We start from the raw sequence: 22,025 nt of genomic DNA, 5'->3' as shown, positions 1-22,025 counted from the left end.
TCTCCTTAAATGAGGGGCAGATAGTATTTTCTTTCCATTCTTCCCTCTCATGTCCTTGTTTCATATCATACTTCCCCTCTTATGGACTGCATATTGTTCAAGTGCTAACACCAGATTTTTCTCAATTCCATGTGAAGGCTCCAGCCTTTCTTGACAATCCAGCCCAAGTCCCTAAAGCCTTGCTACATCATATTTCYCTGCCAGAGAATTATTACTGGGGATAATGAGACAGATTTCATTTGACTAAAAGAAGTTCTAATTGCAGTGTTGCCTGTGATATCCTAATCTAAGTGCTGCACAGCCTTTGCTGTTTTGTTTCCAGCTAYGTTTTCCTCTCACTCATCATTTAAGTGTGGAAGGTTTTCAACTGAAAAGCTGATATCAAAAAAGCAGTGCCCAGTGAAAAGTGTCTGTGTTGCCCATATCACCCAGTCCCTGATTACTGCTGCATTCCTTGCTGGATCTGTTTKGTGAAGTGGCTTTTTAAGACCCTTGGGGACATGCCCAGCAAGTTCCATGAGGCGCCCCAGTCTGAGTGTTTCTGAGAAGGGAAACAAGGGCTGTTGACTCATATGCTTCAAAACTTTGGCTCTCCAAGAGGAAATGGCCAGCCCTGTATGTTTCCCCTTCCCATTTTGTAAGCTTGTGGAAGAGGAAGGAAGGTACACCATTATTCTGAAAGTAGTAAGCAGCACTGTAGGAGGGTGAGAAGAGGCTTATGTGGTCAGTCAGGGCTGCTGCTCCAGTGCTATTTGACAGAAGTTTATGCATTTTAAATCTAGAAAGTTCATATAAAATATGCTGTTATTTTTTATGTCTTTGAATAAGTTTATTAGCCATTTSTTTATAAATAATCATTATGGAAAACATGTAGGAAGTTGTACCTGAACGATACTTAATCAGACAACACTGTGATTTGTTATAAACACTAAATCATTAGGTRTCATACTAATTCAATGAGAAAAGAGCTGGGCTGTTATCACCTTAAATAAATGAAACATGCATATTGTCATGAAGTAATTTCACAACTGTAGCAGACATTTCCATTAAGTGAGACACCYAGGATTTATTCACTTAGCTAAGGTAAGTGGTTTTCAGAGATGTTGCTGAAAATCAGCCTATCAGACCAAAGAAAATCAGGCTTCTGTTTTGGTGAGATTCTCAAAATTCAGTGATGTGTGTAAGTTTCCTAAAAAAATGGAGTTTTGTTCTCTTTAGAACTAATTGGCTTCATTTGTCYTATTTATAATATGCTTGTGCAGTTTCATTTTGTTCCTTTACACAAATTCAGATGTTTAGTAAGGTCTGCTTCAGACTGTCCAAGAGTTTGCAGAGGCTCTGTGAGCAGTTCTGCTGCGTTTGAATGAAGTGAATGCAGTCTGAGAAGTCTGTGTGTACACCTGCACATGTATATGTATATGTATATGTATATGTATATGTATATGTATATGTGTACTTTCTTTTCCTCTGTTGCAGATTGGCCACATCGAAGGACAGCCAGAGAGAAAAGGGGTCTTTCCAGTGTCCTTTGTGCACATTCTGTCAGACTAGTCAAAACAAACAAATCCTAAACTTGAGCATTGCACATTCTTCATGCAAGACGGGCTTTTTAGCAAAAGCGAACGCTGCTGCCTCCCTGTAATCCTGTGCACAATTGTATATATAGCTGCTGTTACAAATTAAGAATTCATTTAAGTTTCACCTCATGAGGTTGAATTATATGTATTGTAAATATACTGTGTTATTCTGCCTTTGCCAGTATTATGGTAGCCTTGGAACCTGGCACGCCTTATCGGGTTTGTTGAAGCCATCCTGGGCATTTAGCACTTCCATCTCTGTCCGTGCTGTCCCACGCGTGTGGACTGCCAGCTTTCCAACATAGGTGGTCTCTGTCAACCATGTAACTGTACAGAAATGACTGTTCCTAATAACTTGGTATTCTCAATATACAATTAGCAGAAAGTTAGAACGAGTGAATGGTTTTGGACAATTTGAAGATCAGTCTGCAGTTCATAAGTGTATGCAGTTTACAGCTACGAAACCCACTTCGGTATTTATTTAATATAGTGCTCAGTTAAGTGTAATTATGAAGACAAATATTCACTGACTTTACAGATAACAGTAATGTTTTACAGTGTGCATACAGCATTTCATGTTTATATTATGTGGACCTATGCCAAACTGTGATTGCAGTTCCCCTGTGATATTACCTCACTATAAAAAGTTACAAATTTATTTCATTCGAAAACTTATTTTAATGAAAATTAGTCATATTGTTCTTTAGTAGATATATGTGAAATTTGCTGGTTTCTTTCACTGAATTCTTAGTAACCAAGGACTTCTAGCAAATGTTAACTGTTGACATTGTGCATGCATTTAGACGCTTACTTGAAACCTGCCTTTGTACAAAAGTAGTACWGTAGTCATATAGCTACATTTGAGGAAAAGAACATTTTAACTTAAYTGCTATTCAGATTAATGTGAGCTTGCAACAGTATTTGTTTATAGCTAAATTGGCTCTTTGAAAAATGATTTTGTGGGGTTTTTTTCCTCTGTCTTCAACCTTGCTAAAAGTTAGTTACCTAAAATAAAATTTTTAAGTGGTGATATAAGGATAAATTTAAATTATTTTTAATGCTCTAAAAAGTGGAAGCTAAGATGACCTCTCGTGCATTTGATCAGGCTGGTAATGATAGATCTGAGATCACAAGGATCAGGCTGGTTTTCATGGAGTTCACCAAACTGTGACAGTAATGGTCATAACCCAAAGCACGAAGTAACAGACATACTGTTATAAAGCTAATTTCTAAGAAAATCTTTGGAAGGCTGCATTTGACCTGAGGTTTCTTGAAAGTTGGTATAAAGTTGCATTGCCAGAAAACACTTCAATGTATTACTGGAAACTTTAATTTCCTGTGTCACTTTGAACATAATTTTTAATCTTTTGAAACATCTTGCGGTTGTGTTTTTCCCATGGTTTGTCTGTAGCGGGTTCCATGACTTTCATATGTAGTTTTGTATTTCTTGCTTTAAATGTTATTTTGGCTTCAGTACCTAGTGCTGCTATTTCAAATCMGATTGTCTTGGCTGCATGGAAAGATTTTCATTTCATAAAAGCGCATCTCAGACTTTCTGAGGGCTTTCATTTCTAATACAGTTTTACAAGACTGTAGTCAGTGAATATTTAATTCTGTTTGTGGTTAATTTAGAAACAAATATCAGTCTAAATCCCACATGGAAAAAAATGCAAAACATTTATCAACTGTTAATGGTTTTATCATTTATTAAAAAAAAATTAATTCCAAAAAAGAAAAAAAATATGCAATGAGTGAGCGAGCCTGCTGGCATCTAATCTTCAGTATTACCTGCTCCAGTATTTCAGATTTTATTCTGTTTTTTATGGAAAGAAAGTCAGGTTTAGCATTTATTTAGCATTCCATTTTATCCATTACTACAATGTTTTAAGTTGCATTAAAGAACAAAACCTATTCACTTTTGTGGTCAATTGTATTTTTAAGTGATCTTGAAATAAACTGATAAATGCAAATCATATAAAGAAAACCTAGGCATGTAAAATTATGTAGAGTCAAATGTCTATTCTTTTCTATGCTCTTTAAAATAGTATACATATGCATTTTATAAAATTAAATTAGTTCCATCAGGAACAATAGTTCTGTTTATTCTGGCTTATTGTGGGTCATAAGAAATCTGAAAATGTATGATATTGATTGAGTTTAAGTACAGTATTATATTTGAACTCAATGAGCCACTGTCTGCAATTTTGTATATGACATAGTATTTGGAAAGTCTAAATCTTTATGGAAAATTAGCTGATAAAGGGTTGGGGGAAGGGGCAGGGGAAGGTGCCCCCAGAGGGGGAAGTTTGCTCTGCAGATGATGTCTTATTTACTGTTGAACAACAGTTGCTATTTATTTTTTTATTACATAGTACATCAACGTGTACAGAAATCAGATCTGGTCATGCCACTAGTTAAAATCTTGACTTCTCATTGAATGTTAAGGTAAAAACATCAGTACACATGTCTATTCACATGTATTTAATGTGACAGTTTTTGAGTACTGTATGTGTTAATTTCTACTTTTTTAATATTTAAAATTGCTTTTAAATAAATGTATTCAGTTGATCCCAGATATCTGAACGAGGCCCTTTTTGTCAACTGGAATATCTTCTAGGGAGAAAGTCTGGATTCCAAACAGGTAGAATAATACACTTGAAATGTTTTCTCTTGAATATAAAGCACTTCCTTATATAATGCAATTAAATGTGTATCTCTTTAACAGCTGTTAAATATGGATGCAATTGCCTTTATCTGGAAAACTTTACTTACTAAAGTTAGCATCAAACCACTGTTTTGTCCATGAGTTTGGATTGCTTTCTCTCTGGCCTCGGCAGTCTCTGTGGGCTCTCCACCCCTCTGTGTTGTTTCCACAGCAGCCCGAGGGGTTGAAGGAACCATTCAGTGTGGCCTGTTCTGTCCATGGGCAGGATCTCCCAACCTGACCAGCAGCTCTCTCACCAAGCAGAGCAGTTCCAACCTTTYCTGGATGGAGTGACTTGGTTGCTTAGAATTTCAGTTGTGACCCAGCTTGCAGAGGTTATTTCTTCCCCCATCCTTGACTCAGTTCTTGGATGTTTCTCATTTAAGACTCATTCCTGTCAAAGCTACTCCAAAAYGAACAAGTCACTTGAAATTGCTAGAAAGCAACGGGAACATCCTTTAGCCAGAGGAAAAGCTGGAGTGTGGAGCTATCAGATCTGGTTTGTATCAAGAACAGTAGCTGCCACAGCGCAGGGCTCAGGAGACTGCTGTGGTGAGAGCTTCTTCAGCACTGAATTGTGTCACTGGTGTGATGACCTACAATCACAGAACATTCTGCTTGCTTTGTTTGGAGYTTTCAAATCTACACAGGCTAAACATGAGGAGGTTGGAGGGGAGAAATATGGATGTAGGGCAGGATAATCAGTCTGGTTAAATATCCAGTTCTTACTCAATTTTTACCATGTCACAGTATTTCAGATAACAGCTTTCAGAGAGACATTGATTCCAGCAGTTCTCTGTCCTRCTTGTATTGTGTGTTCCTCAGTGGCATGTATTGATTTCCTTTCCTAAGTCAAAATTGAGGTGGATATCTCATACACTGTTTAGAACARCAGAGAACAAGACAAACATGTGCCCAGGAACTCCCTTGTTGCTCAAAGTTTCAGTTTCCTTACCCTTCTCCTGGCACACCTAAAGCTCATAGTTAAACAGAAAACTGGCAATCTGTATCAGTGCAAGTGGTGCAAATATTAAATACCAAGGAATGAAACTCAAAAATAGCTCCCTACTGCACAATAAAAACCAAACAGTTCAACCCTATAAATACGATTTGCTTTCAGATGCTTCCTCTCCCCAGAAGTCTCTAGTTCTGTGTGACAGCTGACCTGAGCATCAACAGAAAACAACTTTGCCCATGCTCCACACTGTGATATAGTTTCATGCCACTCACTGCCACTAGACTGGGAACCTTCCTATGCCACGAGACTAGAACATGACAGAGGAGCAAATGTCCCTAAGTAAATTAATTCAGCCTCAGACATTGCATTCTTACAGAGAGCTTCTCAAGAGTTTAAGGTTTTTGGGGATGCTTTTATTAGACCCTTTAGCCCTTCTGAAACAGCTGGAGGCTTTGCAGGTGGATGCAAAATGCACACATGACTAAGATGTTTTCATCTACATAGCTGCAAGACAACTTTTTTTTTTTTTTTAATCTAATACAAACTAACTATTCTAACTAACTATTCTAAGTTGTCTTAATGATACTTTTAGGGCTATACATAACATGATTTACAGCTCTGTCATCTGCCGAGGGAGTGCTCAGGTTTCTTCTTGAGATAAGCTAAGTGCTGTTTGTCAACTTGTGCTTAAACTGATACCTCCCCCCCCTTCCCCCCGAGCTGCAGTGGGCACAAAACCTGCGCGTCTTGGCTGGTTCTGGTCAGCTGCTGTTTGGGAACAGTAAAAACGATAGTGTGTCATGGTACAGGCTCTGCCTTGTTCCTCTGTAAATTACAGAACAGTTCCTCCCGTCTGCAGCAAGGCGGATGTCTGCTCCAGTCCTTTTGTAATGGTGGGGGCAGGGAGGAACTGTTTGTGACAGCTGTCACATCTGCTAAGCTGTCAGACCAAAGAGGAAGCTAATGGGTCATTTTCTGCACCACCTGAAGAATGTTTTGTACAAGGTTTAAGCTTACCTGGAACTTTAAATCCAGTGTTAACTSTATTAATGCTGTGCCTACCAGTTTGACCTTGGTTCTTGTAGTGTCTGATCAGAAAAATCCCTTCCTTTTGTGCTTTTCTTCTCTGAAAGGCTGTGGGGGACTAGGTCCATTCCCACATGGGATTTTTTTCCCCAAGGCCTGAAGATAATTTTGTGCTTCAGTTACCACAGAAATTATGAATTTGATTTCTCTCTCACAGTGCCATTGTGTAGATGTATCAACCCTGAACAGTCAAACTCATCTACTCTAGGATGGCTGTATTAGAGATTGTTTCAYTGTATTTAACTTTGTTCACTTCAAAACAGTAGTATTAGGCTTGATTTTTTTGATAACTAATTTCCCCAGTGTTTTCCTCACGGAATGTTCCAGGAATAACTTACTACCTCTGCCTGTAAACTTACAAGCTTAAGTCTTAAGCAGTTCTTAAACCTGGTTCAGTAATGTTTTTCATCTCTCCCTGCGCTCACATCCCTGCTATAGTGTCCTGAGCCAGAGTTTTAGTCTTTCAATAAAATTCAAATACTTAGGTRTCAGAAAGGACTGAAATGTGCTCCTGAACTTCAGACTGAAGGAAAGACAAGCCACCTTGAGCTGAATGTGCAAAAAAGAGGTCAGCAGCTGTTTGGTGATTAAGCAGGGCTTTATCATGGTTTTCTGYTGGAGTCTTGTGGAGCAATTCCAGGACCACTGCCATAGTTCTGGCCTCTGTGGATAAGAAATGTGGGAATGAAGTGCARATTTGTGATCCAAGATATTCCTCAGTCTCTGTCCTCCCTACAGGAACTGGGCCAAGCTCTGCAGAAAGGAACAGGAGAACAAGTGCTAAACCTGTCTTGATAGGGTGCACAGAGCTGCTGGCCTGCTTAAAAGAGAAGTTTAGCAGTCTGGAAAGCAAGAAACAGTCTCATCTGAAGTGAAGTGACACAAGTGATACTGGAAGATAGGGACTTCCAAGGCTTTTGCAGAGTGTAGAAATAAATCTGAGCTCTGCATGTGCTACAAAGTGGAGGTGTKAGAAGAGCAGGAGGTGGGGGCCATCACAAACCACAGCTTGGACACTTTGAAAGAGTTTAAATTAATCAATTGTTGATGTAAAGATCAATCATRCAGAATCAGCAGCTCTCCTGTGAGCACTTCCTGTAGGTTGGYCGTACACTTACCTGAGAAATCAAGATAATGCAGACTCCAGTGAAGWGAAGGTTCTTTGTCCAGGAGAAGCAGCAAGATCTTAGCAAACAACACTTGGGGTGGGAGGGCAGCAGGGCAGTGAGACCATTTGGCCAGCATTATGSAAGTACCTGCTGTAAAAGCTGGCCCCTGAGAAGGAGCAAAGGGCCTGTGCCTCCACATTTGGCTGTAAGCAAGGAGGGGCTGCTGCCCTGCCAGAGCCATCTCTGGCTGCAGCCTCACACAGGACCCAGGTCCACCATTACAAGTGGTTCTGGCACCTCCAACTACCTCCTTGGAGCAGATCTGGAACTGTTACCTTGCTTAGGGATGGATCATCCTTTAACTTGGCACTTGTGTTTCCAGCCAGGTCTGTCTGGATGAGATGCTGCTGGGACCAGCTCCTTTTGTTTCCTTTTCATTGCTGCGATGCAGAGAAATTTGAGAGGAGGAAAAAAAAACAAAACCCAAGAAATTTGGAGGTGGAAAACCCCTCTAAAACCCTTGAGAGCAGGAATTTGTTTCTTTCATCTGCTTATGGTAGTGTCCCATCYAAATGTTTTTCATGCAAAATGGTAATGTTTATTTAGATAGGGGGCAACCAGGGGTCATCACCTCCCTCTGCAGAACAGGCACCTGCTCTGCCCATGATTCACAGCTTTAGCTGCTTGCCTGGTGGAATATAAAAGGCACCAAGTGTAGTGCTTCTGCATAGGGGTCCCAATTCCTACATGACTTCTCAGCATCCCAGCCTCACTGCTGCCCACGTATCCATCTGCTCTGGGCAAAAGACAGGAGCATTGTGGCAAGAATCCTACTATGATAGGGGACCTCGGGGGCTGCAGAGTGAACTGAAGCATCACAGCCCCCACCAGCGACTGACAGTAAAGCTGGGCAGCAAAATGCCATTTAGAGAAATTACCTTAAGACATGTTACCCACATCTAATCCCTGAAAGGGATTGATGGGGCAGGAGAACAACAGCATCTGTTGCTGGAGGGAGAGCTTCCTGAGGAGCAGATGGGGAGGCCATGTCCTGGGGGACCCTTACTCCTCCTGCAACCAAGATGACATCAGTTGTCACCAGAATGGGAAAGATGAAGAAGAAACAAGAGTGCCTTAGAAATGTCATAACCTTTCTGGACTCTGTGTAGCTCTGTAGATAGAAGGAGCTCTCGGGGTTTGAAGGAGAAATTAGGCCTTGATAAGATTTTTCTTTGATCCTCCAAAGCTAATCTTATAGACAATGTCTCACTGAAGGGGCTTGGCCGCCAGGCTGCAAAACCAGGCCTTGACCATAGCAGGGACCAACACCTGCATTTGGAGTTGCCAACATCACAGTCCCAGGATGTCCCCCCTTCCCTGGGCACAAGCCTGCAGCCCCAGGGCCAGGGCAGTTCCAGCAGAGCCTGCAGCCAGGACACTGGTGGAGATGGCCGAGTTTTGTTACACACATTTGAAGCCTGCAAAGTGCTCCCTGGCTGGTCCCTGTGGCTGGTCCCTTCCCGTGGCTGCAGAGCCTCGCCCGTGCTCTGCTGCGTTAGGTGAGCTTCGTGAGAGCAGCCCGTGAGGGCAGGGCCATGGCTGGCTCCTCACGAAGGGTCTCTGCTGGCCCCCTGGAATGGATGTGGGGGCTGATGTGACGGCTCTGACCTGACTCATCCTTCACCCCCGGCCAGGCGGGTTGAACGCTCATTTAGAGCAGTGCCGCTGGCCCGTGGGGTCTGCCCGGGAGGAGCCGCTGCCGCTGCTCGGGGGGCGGCGGGGAGGGAGCTTGTGAGGGGACCGGGGATCGGGGCCGGGCGCGGCGAAGGTGCCGGGGCCGCCTCTCCCTCCCCCCGCGCCGCTTCCTTTTATATCGATGCSGCACCGCCGCCCGCAGCCACAACCTGCGGCCGTGACGCCGCCGGCAGCCGAGGGACGAGGCTGCGCCCCGTGCCCAGGTAAGGGCTGCCCGCTCCCCTCAGGCACAGCGGGGCGGGGAGGCCGCGGCGAGGGGCGGCTCGGCTCGGCGAGAGGGAGATGGGSATCGCCTCAGGGAGCCGGGAGGAGCCTGAGCGGAGCCCGGGGTGGGCRCCCGTGGGGAGCCGCGGGGCGGAGAGGAGCCGGGGAGGACCCTGGGGACCCCCGCCCCGCTGTCCCCCATCCCCGGGCGGGAAGGCGCAGCCCCGCCGAGGATGCTCAGCGCTGCCCGGGCAGCCCTGCGCCTTCCCGGCCGCCTCCCGCGGCGCCGGGCGGTCTGTGGGGCCGCGGAGAGAGCACAAGGTGGGGCCGGAGAGAGCTCCGGCCGAGCTCTGCTTCCCCAGGGCAGCCCCCGGGTCAGAGAGGCCGAGGCGGATCCGCTCCTSTCTGCGAAGGGGTGACAGGCCCGGGACGGGAGGTATTCTGTGCCCTGGGTCCAGCGAACGGTGTGACAGCCCTCACACCCAGCCCGCACCGTCTCCAGTCCCTGCCGGGTTGACGCCGGGCAGCAGCACGCTGGGCTGGTTGGCCTCAGCAGGAAAACACGCTTTGGTCCTGTGCGCCATGGGAGCTGGGCTGGGAGCAGTGACCGTGTTAGATGGAGGCTTCTTGTACTGCCAGTACAGATGCCAGGCTGAGGACTTACCAGTCGTGTTCGTTCATGTAAATGTTGTRCCTAAAAGTTGGGCCCAGTAGCCAGAAATGTGCTGGACTGGGTGGYGAGGGGGCGAGCACTTCTGCTTTGGGGGATCCGGTACTTCCTGATCTGGGCAGGAATGGTGGAGTGGTTGTGATCGTGACTGTGTGAAAACTACCCCTCTCTTGAGCAAGCTGTTTCAAAAGGGTTAGTGCTGAAACAGAGGAAATAGCACAGAGCACCCCCTAAACTGTGAGGATTACCTGGCCGTAYGGTTTAGAGCAGAGTTACCCTTGCCATTTAAAAATGAGCTCTTATCCCTTATAACCATTCTTTAATATGTATGACCCAAAAAGCCACGAGGATGATGTTTATTCAGTGTTCTGTTAGATGTGTTAATAAAACAGTAGAAAGGCCCTTTTTTTTTTWTATTGAAACAAAGAAAACCCCATATCTGCACCCCAAACTGAGAAGTGCTTTGACAAGATGTGGGATTTTGGTGGAAGTTTAATGTCTTCTTTGTTTCAAAGCTTGACTCAAACCTAGGTTGGCAATGGCTGCCACCTGTTTAATGTTGAGGAGGCCAGAGCTGACATTGTAGGGAGTGGGGGAAGTGTTCATGGTGCCTATGTATGCTCTGCAGGACCTCCAGGGTGCACACAGACACCCTGGGTCATTTTAGTGCTTGGTACTTTCCAGGATCACCTTACCTTTGTGAGAGGCAGCGTTTGGCTGCACGGCTCCTCCTGTGTTCCCTGCTCAGCAGGGACCAGGAGCCCGTGCCTGTATAGGCAGCAGGATGCTCTCCMGTTGCTGCTCACTCACCTGCTGCTCACTCTTGCTGTCTTGGAGCACTGCTCCAGCCAGAGGCCTCATTAGTGCGTTCTCTGACAATTGTCACCGCTTGCTTTCTCAGGGTTGATGATGTGGTTTCCACCATGGCTCAGCAGGAGCCTCTGGCAAGAAGGAGCTTCTGAGCAGGTCTGAGGCAGTGCTCTGCAGGGAGACTAGGAAGTGCTCAGCATCGAGTAGGAACAGTTGTACCAACAGGACTTTTAAAGACAATTCCAATAAAGTCCAGAGCATCCTTTTCTCTAACTGAGATCAATAGTTCAGACTGCTCAAAGAGAAGCATGTGCGATAGATTTTCAATAATTGGCACAGCACAGCTCAGGCTTGAGGAAAAAATTATTAGGGCCCATTCTGTGCCTCTAAATGKGAGCGTGCCCAGCAAGAGCACCAGGAGAAGCTGATGCACTGAGGAGAGTTAAAACATTAATGCCGCCTCTGAGCATGGAAGGGCACAGCCACTCTCAACTACTGTTTATGTCTTTGTRCTCAAAGGTATCAGAGGATAAATAGCAGCTCACAAAAATAAAGACTGGTATTTGAGATACTTCCTGTGCTTGTTGGAGGAGAACAAGGCCCAGAGTATTTTGAAAGTAAAAGCATATTTCCTGTGAAAAACTGCAGAARTGACGTGCGAGATTGTTTCAGAGCTGGAGGCACAGGCGCGATGATTCAGGCCAGCAGTGTTGGCAGCTGGATGGGGCGGCTGGGCTGGTGTGAGGCAGAGCGGAGGGTGCTGAGCAGCAGCCTGTCTAAACCTGCAGATAGGGCCCAGGCACAGCATCATGTGCTCCTCTTGCTGCCCTGGGAACAGGAAGACAGGCTGTGTCCTCTGGCTGCAGACAGCCTCAAGGGCTTGATTAGAGACTAGGTTGGTCTGCCTGGTATAAGCAGGTATAAACAGACCTGCTCTGGTTGACTGAGTACATGCTCCAGAGGCTGAGTAGAGAGCCAGCGTGGGTCTCTGGTCACCCAACCACAGAGGTGATTCCATTGTGGGTATCAGGACTGTTTCTGTAAACTGAAGGTCATCCCTGCAGTGCATTCTCCACCCTGATTAGAAAGGCTTGTTTCTGAGGTTAGTTCAGCCCAAGACCTGTCCTGATTGTCTGCTTTAGGTTTTCCTGTAGTGCTTACTGTGGCTGTGAGCTTGCTTATCAGCTGAATCACTGCCCCCATGCAGACCTGCACAGTTCCAYTGGGAGCTGWATCCAGCTCGCTGAATCCCAGGTTSCTTCTCTCCCCTGCAGCAGCTCAGCTGTGAGGGAGGAGGTGGCTGGGAGCAGAATACAGCCCTGACAGTCTGCTGGAACACAGTTGCTGGAGCTGGTTTTCAAATCTGCAGCAGGGCTGTATCTCACAGTGGGTAGGAAGCACTTTGCATGGTGTCTGCAGTTACTCAGCTGTTGGAAACCTTTGTTCTATGCTGTTCTGTGTGGAGCTTGATATAGCTTGGAATTTTTTCTTTTTTTTTTTTGCATGGTGTCTGCAGTTACTCAGCTGTTGGAAACCTTTGTTCTATGCTGTTCTGTGTGGAGCTTGATATAGCTTGGAATTTTTTCTTTTTTTTTCTTTTTTTTTGTGCCTGATTTCTATTACTGTCCTTGCTGGGTATATTTAAAAAAAAAAAAATACTGCACACATTAATTTTTTGCCTTGAGGTCTTTTTATACTAGAGATGCTCAAATTGATTGTATGTGTGATCTTGTGGTAGTAGGTGGGAGGAGTCTAATAGGTAGCTTTGGTTTCCATTCCCAGCAGTTTTTCAGGTGGTGCAAGATGCTTTTCTATCATTAAAAGTGGGGTATTTTTATAATTTCTTTCTAGAGCTGGGTTTGCTATCTGTTTTGCAACAATGCTGTAAAGTCTACCCCACGGTATCTAGTGGACAAACTCATTATTTCTCAAAGGCTTGAAGGACAGAAAAGGAAAAACACCAAGTCTTCTGACTACAGCAGAAAACTAGGAATTTTATCTGAGTCTTGGTAAGRTAGAGTTTGTCTCAACCAGGAATAGGACCCCCCCCATCCCAAGCATCTGCCTTGTTCCCGATCTTGAGGTCAAACCTCTTGGCCACAACCCTCTCTATTTAAGAAAAAGATGTAGACACAAGTTGTAATCTGTGCTATGAAAATCTAATCTGTGACCTAATTTGTTGTGATACCATGAAGAACCTGTCAGTAGCAATCATCGTAACCCGTGGCACGGATGCATTGCCGGCTTTCCAAGAGTGCTTGCTTGTTGTAGCCCCAGAGGGAGTGGTGTCATGCCAAGTGAGTACATTTGGGCTCCTCCACTGACACATTTGGGGAATAATATACAGACAACTCTCAGATCACTTTTGTTATAATTTTACAATGGAAGTGGTATGAGCAGTCTTACTATGCRTGGAAGGGAGCCTCTTTTGCAGGTGATCCCTGTGGAACAGGCTGGTTTGAAACATGTGGGAAGGAAAATGAGACGCAACCAAAACTGGGCAGTATTCTGTGCATGCCATAATAGCTGTTTACCTGTCCATCGTTCATTCCCCATGACCACGGCAGCAGCTTGGTTGAAACCAACTCACTGGGTGRGTGGTTAGAGGAGGGACTTGTCTGAATAACTTCTCACCAGCAGGAGCTGTGGTTGCGTGGGCTGATTCTCACAGGGCAAAACTGGTTGGCTTCTGGTACAGCCCCTTTGGGCCAAATATGCTGTCCTTTAAGGAGAAAAAAGCAAGGTCTTCTTTGGTGTGTTACTGAAAACATATCATTGTCAATCTTGCTTTGCAAAGCTAGARAAGGAAGGAAAGGTTTACAGGTCAKGAATGCACAAGTAATTGGTTGAWAAACTGGGAATTGTATTCCTAGGTCCCTGCACTGCTACATCTGTCAGGGAAAAGCCTTAACTGAGGAACTACTGCTCTGTCAGAAACAACACAGCAGGGTTTCCATTTTGATTGTTCTAGAAATAAGAGTTCTTTTTATTTTTTTTTTAATATTATCTTTCAAGTGCTCTACTTAAAAGTACTCAATTAAAGTGTGCAGGGGCACGTAGTCTGTTAGCAACTTCTAAAATCCATGTCTGTGCTTAGTGAGACACCATCAATCCATTTGGACTTTGAGATCCAGTAAGATGCATGTGCRTGCTGCTGCCTTTCCTGCTCACCCTCACTGGAGCTACCTGGRCTGCTGTTAAGGCATTAGATCTTAAGATGTCTTTTTTTATTTTGAGTCTCCTCTTTATTTTCAGTATTTTGTCACCTAGCATACATTAGGTTATGTTAGCATAGAATACTTGCATTCTGGTAGTAATTTGTGTGTTCTTGTTTTGTATTTCGGTGTACTTTTATCCACCCTGAGCACTCAGAGCTCAAGTTTCAATGTGTTATTTGTTGATTTTTGTTCACTCCAGGCTTTTCCCTCCACCCACTCACTTCCTCTCACAAATGTTTCCTCATTTCACCACTTTTTCACACCCATTTCTAGTGCAGGGTTGCCTCCCACTGCGGGCAGGCTCAGCACTTCATCTGCCGTTCACCTCTGTGGGAGATGGGTGACAGATSCCAGTGTGAGAGGAGCAGAGGCAGGAGAAGGTGCTTGCCCATGTCAGGGGAAAGGCGCCGCGGCAGGGAGAGCAGGTCTTGGTGCAGATGTATTTTTGGGCAGCAGGAGAAAAGGCTTGTAAGSAGGGTGGGTGTATGGGTGGAGGGAGTGAAGGTTGGAGAGTGCAGATGGTTTTATGTGTGTGCTTATGATGGGATGCAGCACAGYGTCTGCATGTGCACAGCTGGGAGACAGCAGGGCACGCTGGGCTGGGACTACTGAGGTTTTGAGGAAAGTGCATGTCCAGACCACAATGCAGCCGGGCAGAGGCCCTGCTCCTTTCCTTAGCCCAGCACAGGCAGCTGAGGTGGCACTTGGGATAGCTCCCAGTTTTAATGTGCAATTTCATTCTGTCTGCTTCGTATTTTTAACAAAAGGTTTCTCACCTCCCCTTGGACAGCACCMGTTTCTTAACCACGTGGAGTGCATCTGGCAGCTTACAACCTGATAAAAAGAGGAAAAAATACCACGATGAAAATAACATGTCTGTAGTTTTAAAWTAGGAAAGGGCTAAAATTAGTAGGAACAGGCCTGTCTGTGGCTGTGCAAACCAGCAAAAAATTAGCATTCATCCAATACTGAGCAAGGCAAGCAGAGGTTTGCAGCTCACACTTCCTTCGCCTTGTCCCACTCCTGTCCTTGCAGCTTCGCATCCCTGCGGGGTTCAGTCACCAGTTAGCAGAGAGCTTGCAGATGCCACAAACCTTGTGCCAACACCGAGTGCTRCTTTCAGCACTGTGAAGTGTTAGCAACAGCCAGAGCATTTTTACCACTCTTCTTTAGTTTCTTTGCTCAACTGCTGTGAATGCAGCTTTGGATACAGCGTGCTAAGGTCAGTTGTTGTCAGAGCCTTGGATGTGGCCTGAGTCCCACACTGGGGCCTGGATCCACCCACCATTTCCTTGGTGAGATAGGAGCCCCCCAGACACTTGYTTCCTCTCCCCAGCTGTGGTTTATTTTCCTCTTCTGTAATTGTATTGCTGTTAATATGGATGCAATAAAAACCAGTTGCTGAATTATTCACCTCACTAGAATAACTCTAGGGTGGTTTGGTTTTTTGCAGACTATTTTTCATCTCACATCCTGGCATCRTTTTCATTCGCAGCATGACCCATGAAAATAGGTTTGTTGGTGCAAGTAGACTGGTGGGGTGATGTTTTTGAGGGAGGGGAGAACAGCAAGAGCCTTCACCTCTGTCACCCCTTCCCTGGGAACTGCCGTTCTAGGCCCTGTGCCCACTGCCAGAGTCAAACTCCTGGGAGTGAATGTTCTTCCACCCCTAGCATATCCAGAGGAATTAGAGGTCACTTGGAAATCAAAATTAAACAATGCCTTAGTGCAGCTTTGAAAAGTTTACTCAAAGGGCTGGCGTTGCTCCAGTGCGGTTAAAATTGTGACCTCCCTCCCATAACAGCACAAGAGAGGGCTCTGGTTTGGCTGTCAGCAGCCAGCAGTGGCTGCAGAGCTTCACCCTGGGTGGCAGGCTGGATTTATTCTCCTTGCACACCATGCTCCCAACCAGAGCATGCAGGGTGCAAAAACAGGGAGAGCTGGACTACGTCAGACACGCTGCTGCACAGAAGCCTCTCGCAGGATTTGTACTGAGACTTGTGAGGTGCCCGGGCTGCTTCAGGCAAGGGGCAGGGACCATCCCCAAATTGGAGAAGCCACAGAAGAGTTGGAGATGCCTGGTTTCCTTGGGCTGCACCTCCTCTGAGCTACCCCAGGGAGGGACAACTGGAGGCTGCCTCTGCAGGCTTTGTCCAGCAGCGTGCTGCTGGCACTGGTCAGCTGCTGGCATTGGGGCAGTTAYGTGGTGGATGATTTAAGTTCCCCCCAACTCAGTGTCTTGCCAGAGATASAGGCACGGAGTGTGATGGGGACTGTCTCTGTGGTCTGCAAGCTCCAGGGATGGTTTAGGCTTCCATGATGCTGGGTCTGGACTAATCAACAAAACTCATAGGTAAATAACAGGAGCCCTGTTTGCAGGACTCTTCTGGCAATCCCAGAACTGAGGAGGGCAGATACTCCTGCCTGTGAATCCTGACTCTCGCTGAAGGACTCACTGATGATCAAATACCATCTTCTGTGCTTTAGTGGGTCTGTCAGGCATCTTGCTTACATTGAGGCATGAAGAAATGTTTACTGTACATGTTAGTGTTGTCTTGTCAGTGCACTCTGAGTATCACAGATACCACAGGCAACGGCCTACAGCAATCCATCAAAGGAAGAAGCCACTCCCATCTCTATTTAAGGGCAGGGACCATCTTTCTTTCCCAGGATTACTGCCTTGAAAGGATATGGTTTTAGGAATGCTTTCAAGCTGCAAATCTTATACCTGGTCTTTTGTGCTGAGGATCCACAGCTGATACATCCTGGTTACTGGGGTTACTATAATTGCACTTAYGAGCAAAACCTGCTTTAGGTCCATTTGCACCTGTTCTAGGTCTGCTGCTACCCTCTTGTATGCCTGGACATAACATGAATCAAAACACCTCTAAAATACATTGTGCATTGAGGTATGAATGCATCCAGGACCTGTACCTGCTATTCATACAAAAAAAAAAAAGATCTTTTAAACTTGTTGAGGTTCTGCTTGGTCTGTCATCTTTTTCTTAAAAAAATAAACTGCTTGATGTGAGAAGCAGTTGGTGCAGGTACACCAGACTCTTTTTCTGTGGGAAAATGCCACCCGGGTAGCAACTGTGCCACCCCACATGCTTTTGCACAGGGCTCCCTGGAGATCACGTAGCTGGGACAGGACCAGTGAATTCTTCCCCCTGCAGACTCCTGCAGACACCAGTCAGTTTGAGGAAGCAAGAAAAGAGAGCAGGGGCCCAGAGGGAGAATACTATGTTTGAGTGAGCACGTAGGAAAGGACTGATCCTGATAACCTTGWGTTCCTGCTGATCCCACTGGCAGGCTGAAGCACTTATCCAGAGCCCTTGGAGAGGACCGTCTGATCCAAGGGCACCAAACAGATTGTGGCCAATCAGCACATTGCCCAGTGCTGTGTGGGTTTGGAGCTGTTCCTGGGCAGTTTTCACAGAGCTGAATACAGTTATTTGCATGTTGCACAGTGTTTGGGCTTTTCCTCTTCCTCTTAGCTCTGTTGGGCACTGCTGTACGTGTGTCTGCGAGGGAAGTCGCGTTCTCAGTCAGTGCCCAAATTGGTGTAACTTCCCCTGGACAGTGGCTCCCAGAACTGCAACCCYGTCTGCACCAGCCCTGCTGGGGAAGGGGAAGGGCAGAGGCTGCTCTGCAGGGGAACTTCGGTGAGGAACTTCCCCTGCATTTGTTCTCCTCCCCTACTTCCTCATGCATGAGATGATCAGAGTCCTCATGTCCCCCTGTCATGTGACATTCACCAGCTGGGGTTTCTGCAACAGGGGATGTTCATGTCCACTCYAGAGGAGCCGTGGGTTTCCTGTGAAATCCCCCTGTGGAATAATAGCTTACATGCCATCCACATTACCACCCACATGTCCAGCATGCCTCAGCCTCTCATCATCCCTGCTGCTGGGGGAGCTTTGGGGTGCAGTTAGAGGTGTCCTTGATTGGGGGGAAACCAGAGCCAGCCCCTGCTGGCCCTGCCTGCTGGGGTTCAGCACAGGGAGCAGATCCCCTTTCATTCCCCTCTGCTGAGAGCTGCACCATCTGCTCAAGTACAGGGGGACAGGAGGAAAGTGAGCCATGTTTCTGCCACCAGTGCCCCACCTGCAGCCATGACGTGCCCCCCAAGCCTTGGATCATGGGGAGGTGGTGATAATTCACACCCAGCTCAGACCCACCAACTTGCCAAGCTGGTCTTTCTCCAGTTGCTCCATATCTGCCTTACCCTCTTCTGCAGGATGGAGCCCAGACCAACATTCAGGCTTTGCTGTGTTCCCTTAAGGTTTGACCTACTCATTATCTGTTGGCAGTTCTATGTTAATATGTTMTAAATATTTGTTTAGATCATCTTTCTCATAGTGTTCTGAATAGTATCTGAGCTGGAAGAGCAGCCAGAGCATTGGCCTGGGAACAAATTAAGCTACCCCCTCTTGGTATGCTTTTGCTTTATTGTGTTTTATTTCCTACACTGTTTTGTTGGGCTCCAGTCCTACTGCAAATGTCACTGTCATCTGTAAAACACTGACAACTTCCCCAGTGGACCTCAGCAGGATCAGAACTCTTCAGAGATGAAAGCATATCCGATTGTGTGAAAGATGTATTTTCAGAGGTCACTGAAATTGGTCACTTATCCCTAAGCCTCCTTTTGCCCTAGACACTAAAATTGCAAGTGCAATAGGTGAATTTAGGTTCCAGCCCCATGAGATGATACACTTGTTAATACAGAGAACTTTAGAAATTGTCCTTCCTCTCTCTGATGTCATTTTTATCCCTTGAGTGTACAGAGATTAAAAGATAGTTGATGAGCTTACTAAACATTCATTGCACATTTCTTTTCCAGTATSCAGCTGACCTCAAATCTAGAATGAAATGAATTTGCATTTGTTTCTAAAAGTATCTTATTTTGTGAATCAAAATGTCAACACATTTGAAAATGGTCCCACATGAGACATTTGTATCTCTTGGAGTTTAAATTGCTGGATCAATGTCCCATTAATACTAAGGGTGTTTAAAGGACAAATTCCCTGCCTACTGCAGTGAAAATTTACCCCGAGGTATGACATTTCACCTGCCACTGAGTATAAGATTGTTGAATATAATGGACCGGAATAGCAAGATTTGCACATGCTGGTAACAAAAGTGGGCGAGCAGCAGATCCCATTACAGAAACCTTACTCTTTTTTTTTTTTTTTTCCTCCTCCTTTTTCAGCCATTAAAACTTGCATGCTCTTTGCAATTTATATTACTGCCCCATTCATAAGTGTGTGCCTGAATTTGGGCACAGTTTAGTCATGTAACATATGAGTGGATAAAGAGAGCCCTGAAGAGCTTCTACTCAAAAASGTGTGAAAAAATGAGAGCACTAGGGAACATCCAAGGTCTCATAGCATAAACTCTGGCTCCAGCTTCACCAGTTCCTTTGCTGGACCACAGAGCTATGAGCCCATCACTTGCTCTCCTGGTGGCAGCCCTGCTGATGCACAGGGCTTTGCCACAGCTTGTCTCTGCACTGAGGGAGCAGGAGGACARTTGGCAAGTCTGGACCCCCTCCTCCTCAAATGAAATATGGAGACAACTGGACTGAGCTATCAGCAAACTAAAGCACTGCAAATAATCTGAACCCAGGGGCGGGTGAAGCTGAGCCTGAGGCGAGGCATGTTTACCCGAGGAAGTGCCAACATAACCCTGGAGAACATACCATAAAATTGCACCATACTGTCCCTCCCTTGCGCTGTCACGGAAACCAGATGCCAGGATGGAAAAGCACCAGGAGATGAATAAAAAAGCTTCTAGTGCCAGAGAGCCCTGCTCAGCCCTACCTTCTGCTGCAGGCCATCTCTGCTTCCCAGCATTCCCTGGTCTCCTGCCAATTCCCATCGACAGCTGTGGTTTGTGGTTGTAATGCTCAGCATTTGTCTCCTCTTTCTCTGAGCAGACCTGCCCAAAAGCTGGATGTGCAGCCTGTAGCAGTTCAAGAGTCCCAGGACTCCCAGAACTGGCCTCTAAGCATGAAATCAAATCCTTCTTTACTCCTTTATCTTRCCCAAGGCTTGAGACATTTCAAGTGTCCATTTGTAAGGCTTCTGGACCCTCCTGATGGTGTTTGTGAGGAAACGTTACATAACATAGTGCTTTATAATATATCATTTCCTTTCTTTTAAAGAATAAAGAAATGCCAGCAGTAAATCTAAGGCTGAATTGCCAGTCCAGAAGCAGCCTTCTTACTGCATTTAGCAGATAAAATRTTCTTCACTCCACCATGCTTATTCCTAATTTCTGTGTCCATGTATTGCTGTTGAGGCTGCAGCTTGGGTAGGAGTGGCTCCAAGATGTTAGCAAGTGTCTGTTAAGAATYCCACTCCCTGTTTCAGGAGACCCCAGAAGTTCATTAGATGTTTAATAGCTTCCAGTCACTGCTGTGCTGGATGGMCGTGAACTGGTGACCGAGGGGGGAAAGGTTCTCTCACACATTTACAAACCCTGAGGCATCTGTTCCCCAGACACAAATTTGTCTAATTCCCCTAAACCACTGATGATCTGCCCTGAAATGATACTCCCATTCCCTTAGGAAATCCCTTGGGTTGATATCAAGTAGATAGTTATTTTTGGATTCTTTCCCAGAGAGAGTGCACTGTATTGCTCTSAACCCTACACGCCAAACAAATATATCATCCTACTGTAGTAAAGGTCCAAAAAGTTTTATTGAAGGGRAAACAGATTATTAATAATTAAGGGTAGTTCACTGTATTGGTTTTGAGCCAAGTAAAGCTAATAGAGCTTTTTTTAATAGCAGAAATAAAAGTGTAGAATATTGAGACTGAATTGATTGCAAGCATTTAATGCAACATAAAGTCAATGAATTGCAAGGGTTAACTCTGAACTGAAGTGGAACATGAAGCTCACAAGCAATGTACTAAGCATTTTTAAAGATTAGCAAAAGCAAACAAACAAACAAACAAACAAAAAGGYGCCCCCTTTTTGACTAGTAAATGCCTGTATTTTTTTTCCTGAGGGAGAAGTCATATGACCAGTATTTTTTCTTTTATCCTAAAGCTCTGAGTGCTTATATGTATGTGTGTGTTTCTCCCTTAGCACCTTTCAGAATAAAATAAAGCCTTTACAAGAAGGTGATCAGTAATAAATTCTAACAAAATTGCCCACGGCTGCCTGTGATATTCTTGTGGCAGGGGTGGACAATAGTGTAGAGACARCAGGCTTGACAAATGCTTTTGTAAGAAAGGCTCCAAACAAGGAGAGTTCCAAACTATTACCTGTTTGGATCATCCCATATTGTTTATTGTCTACCCAACTACAGTTTCTTAATTTAAAAGTATATTTTCTATTTCTCTTCAATAACAGAAGAACATGACATTGAAAAGAGAAAATAGAATTCACTGAATGATTAGCTGTACTAATGAGGATGAGGAAGGTTTGAAATGAACAATTTAAACRTTTATTGCAGAATAAACCTGCAGCCATTCCTTCTCACTGACAGCCATTCTATTGTAATGTCCCTTTGCAGCCTTTTCCAAACCATCTACTTTTGTGAAATCTTTGTCCAAATCTCAGTATGACTTGAGGTCTTTTTCTGCCCCATGGTCTCCTACTCTCTGCCTTATTTCTTGGTAGCCATTCAGTCTTCCAGTGGGCACACGTGCCCCTCTTTTCCATCTGGCCACATTCAAGTCCTGAGTGCAGCCCCCTCTGCACTAAACCCAAGCTTGTCACATTGAGCTGCAAAACCTTTCACAAGCTCAGGGGCAGAGTCTGTCATCCGAGCAGCAGTGTGTTGTGCCTTAGGACAGAAGTGACCCCATTAAAACCATTTAGAAGCAGGCACACTTATGACTGGCTCACTGCCCTTATGCTTCTCCTTGCTCTCACTCGGTTCCCCAGGCCCTCTCACTTCCCTGCTTAAGCTGGTCTTCTTT

General features: G+C 45.3%; 2 protein-coding genes across 2 annotated transcripts in view; both read left to right on the top strand.

The window, feature by feature from the left end:
• The window catches only part of ASAP1 (ArfGAP with SH3 domain, ankyrin repeat and PH domain 1), a 78,695-nt gene extending 74,313 nt beyond the window's left edge, over positions 1-4,382 (top strand). The window contains exon 28 of the mRNA XM_057367574.1: positions 1,477-4,382. Coding sequence (XP_057223557.1) covers positions 1,477-1,551 — 75 coding nt within the window. The 3' untranslated portion in view covers positions 1,552-4,382. The remainder of the gene's footprint in view (positions 1-1,476) is intronic.
• A 4,937-nt stretch (positions 4,383-9,319) lies between these two features.
• The window catches only part of CYRIB (CYFIP related Rac1 interactor B), a 94,454-nt gene continuing 81,748 nt past the window's right edge, over positions 9,320-22,025 (top strand). Inside the window, exon 1 of the mRNA XM_057368626.1 lies at positions 9,320-9,392. The gene's annotated coding sequence lies outside the window, so the exon portion shown is untranslated. The remainder of the gene's footprint in view (positions 9,393-22,025) is intronic.

Source organism: Malurus melanocephalus, unplaced genomic scaffold (genome assembly GCF_030028575.1).
Source record: "Malurus melanocephalus ecotype Western Australia unplaced genomic scaffold, MMel_1.1 scaffold_3, whole genome shotgun sequence".
Lineage (NCBI taxonomy): Eukaryota > Metazoa > Chordata > Aves > Passeriformes > Maluridae > Malurus > Malurus melanocephalus.
This window is presented reverse-complemented; position numbering and strand designations above follow the sequence as displayed.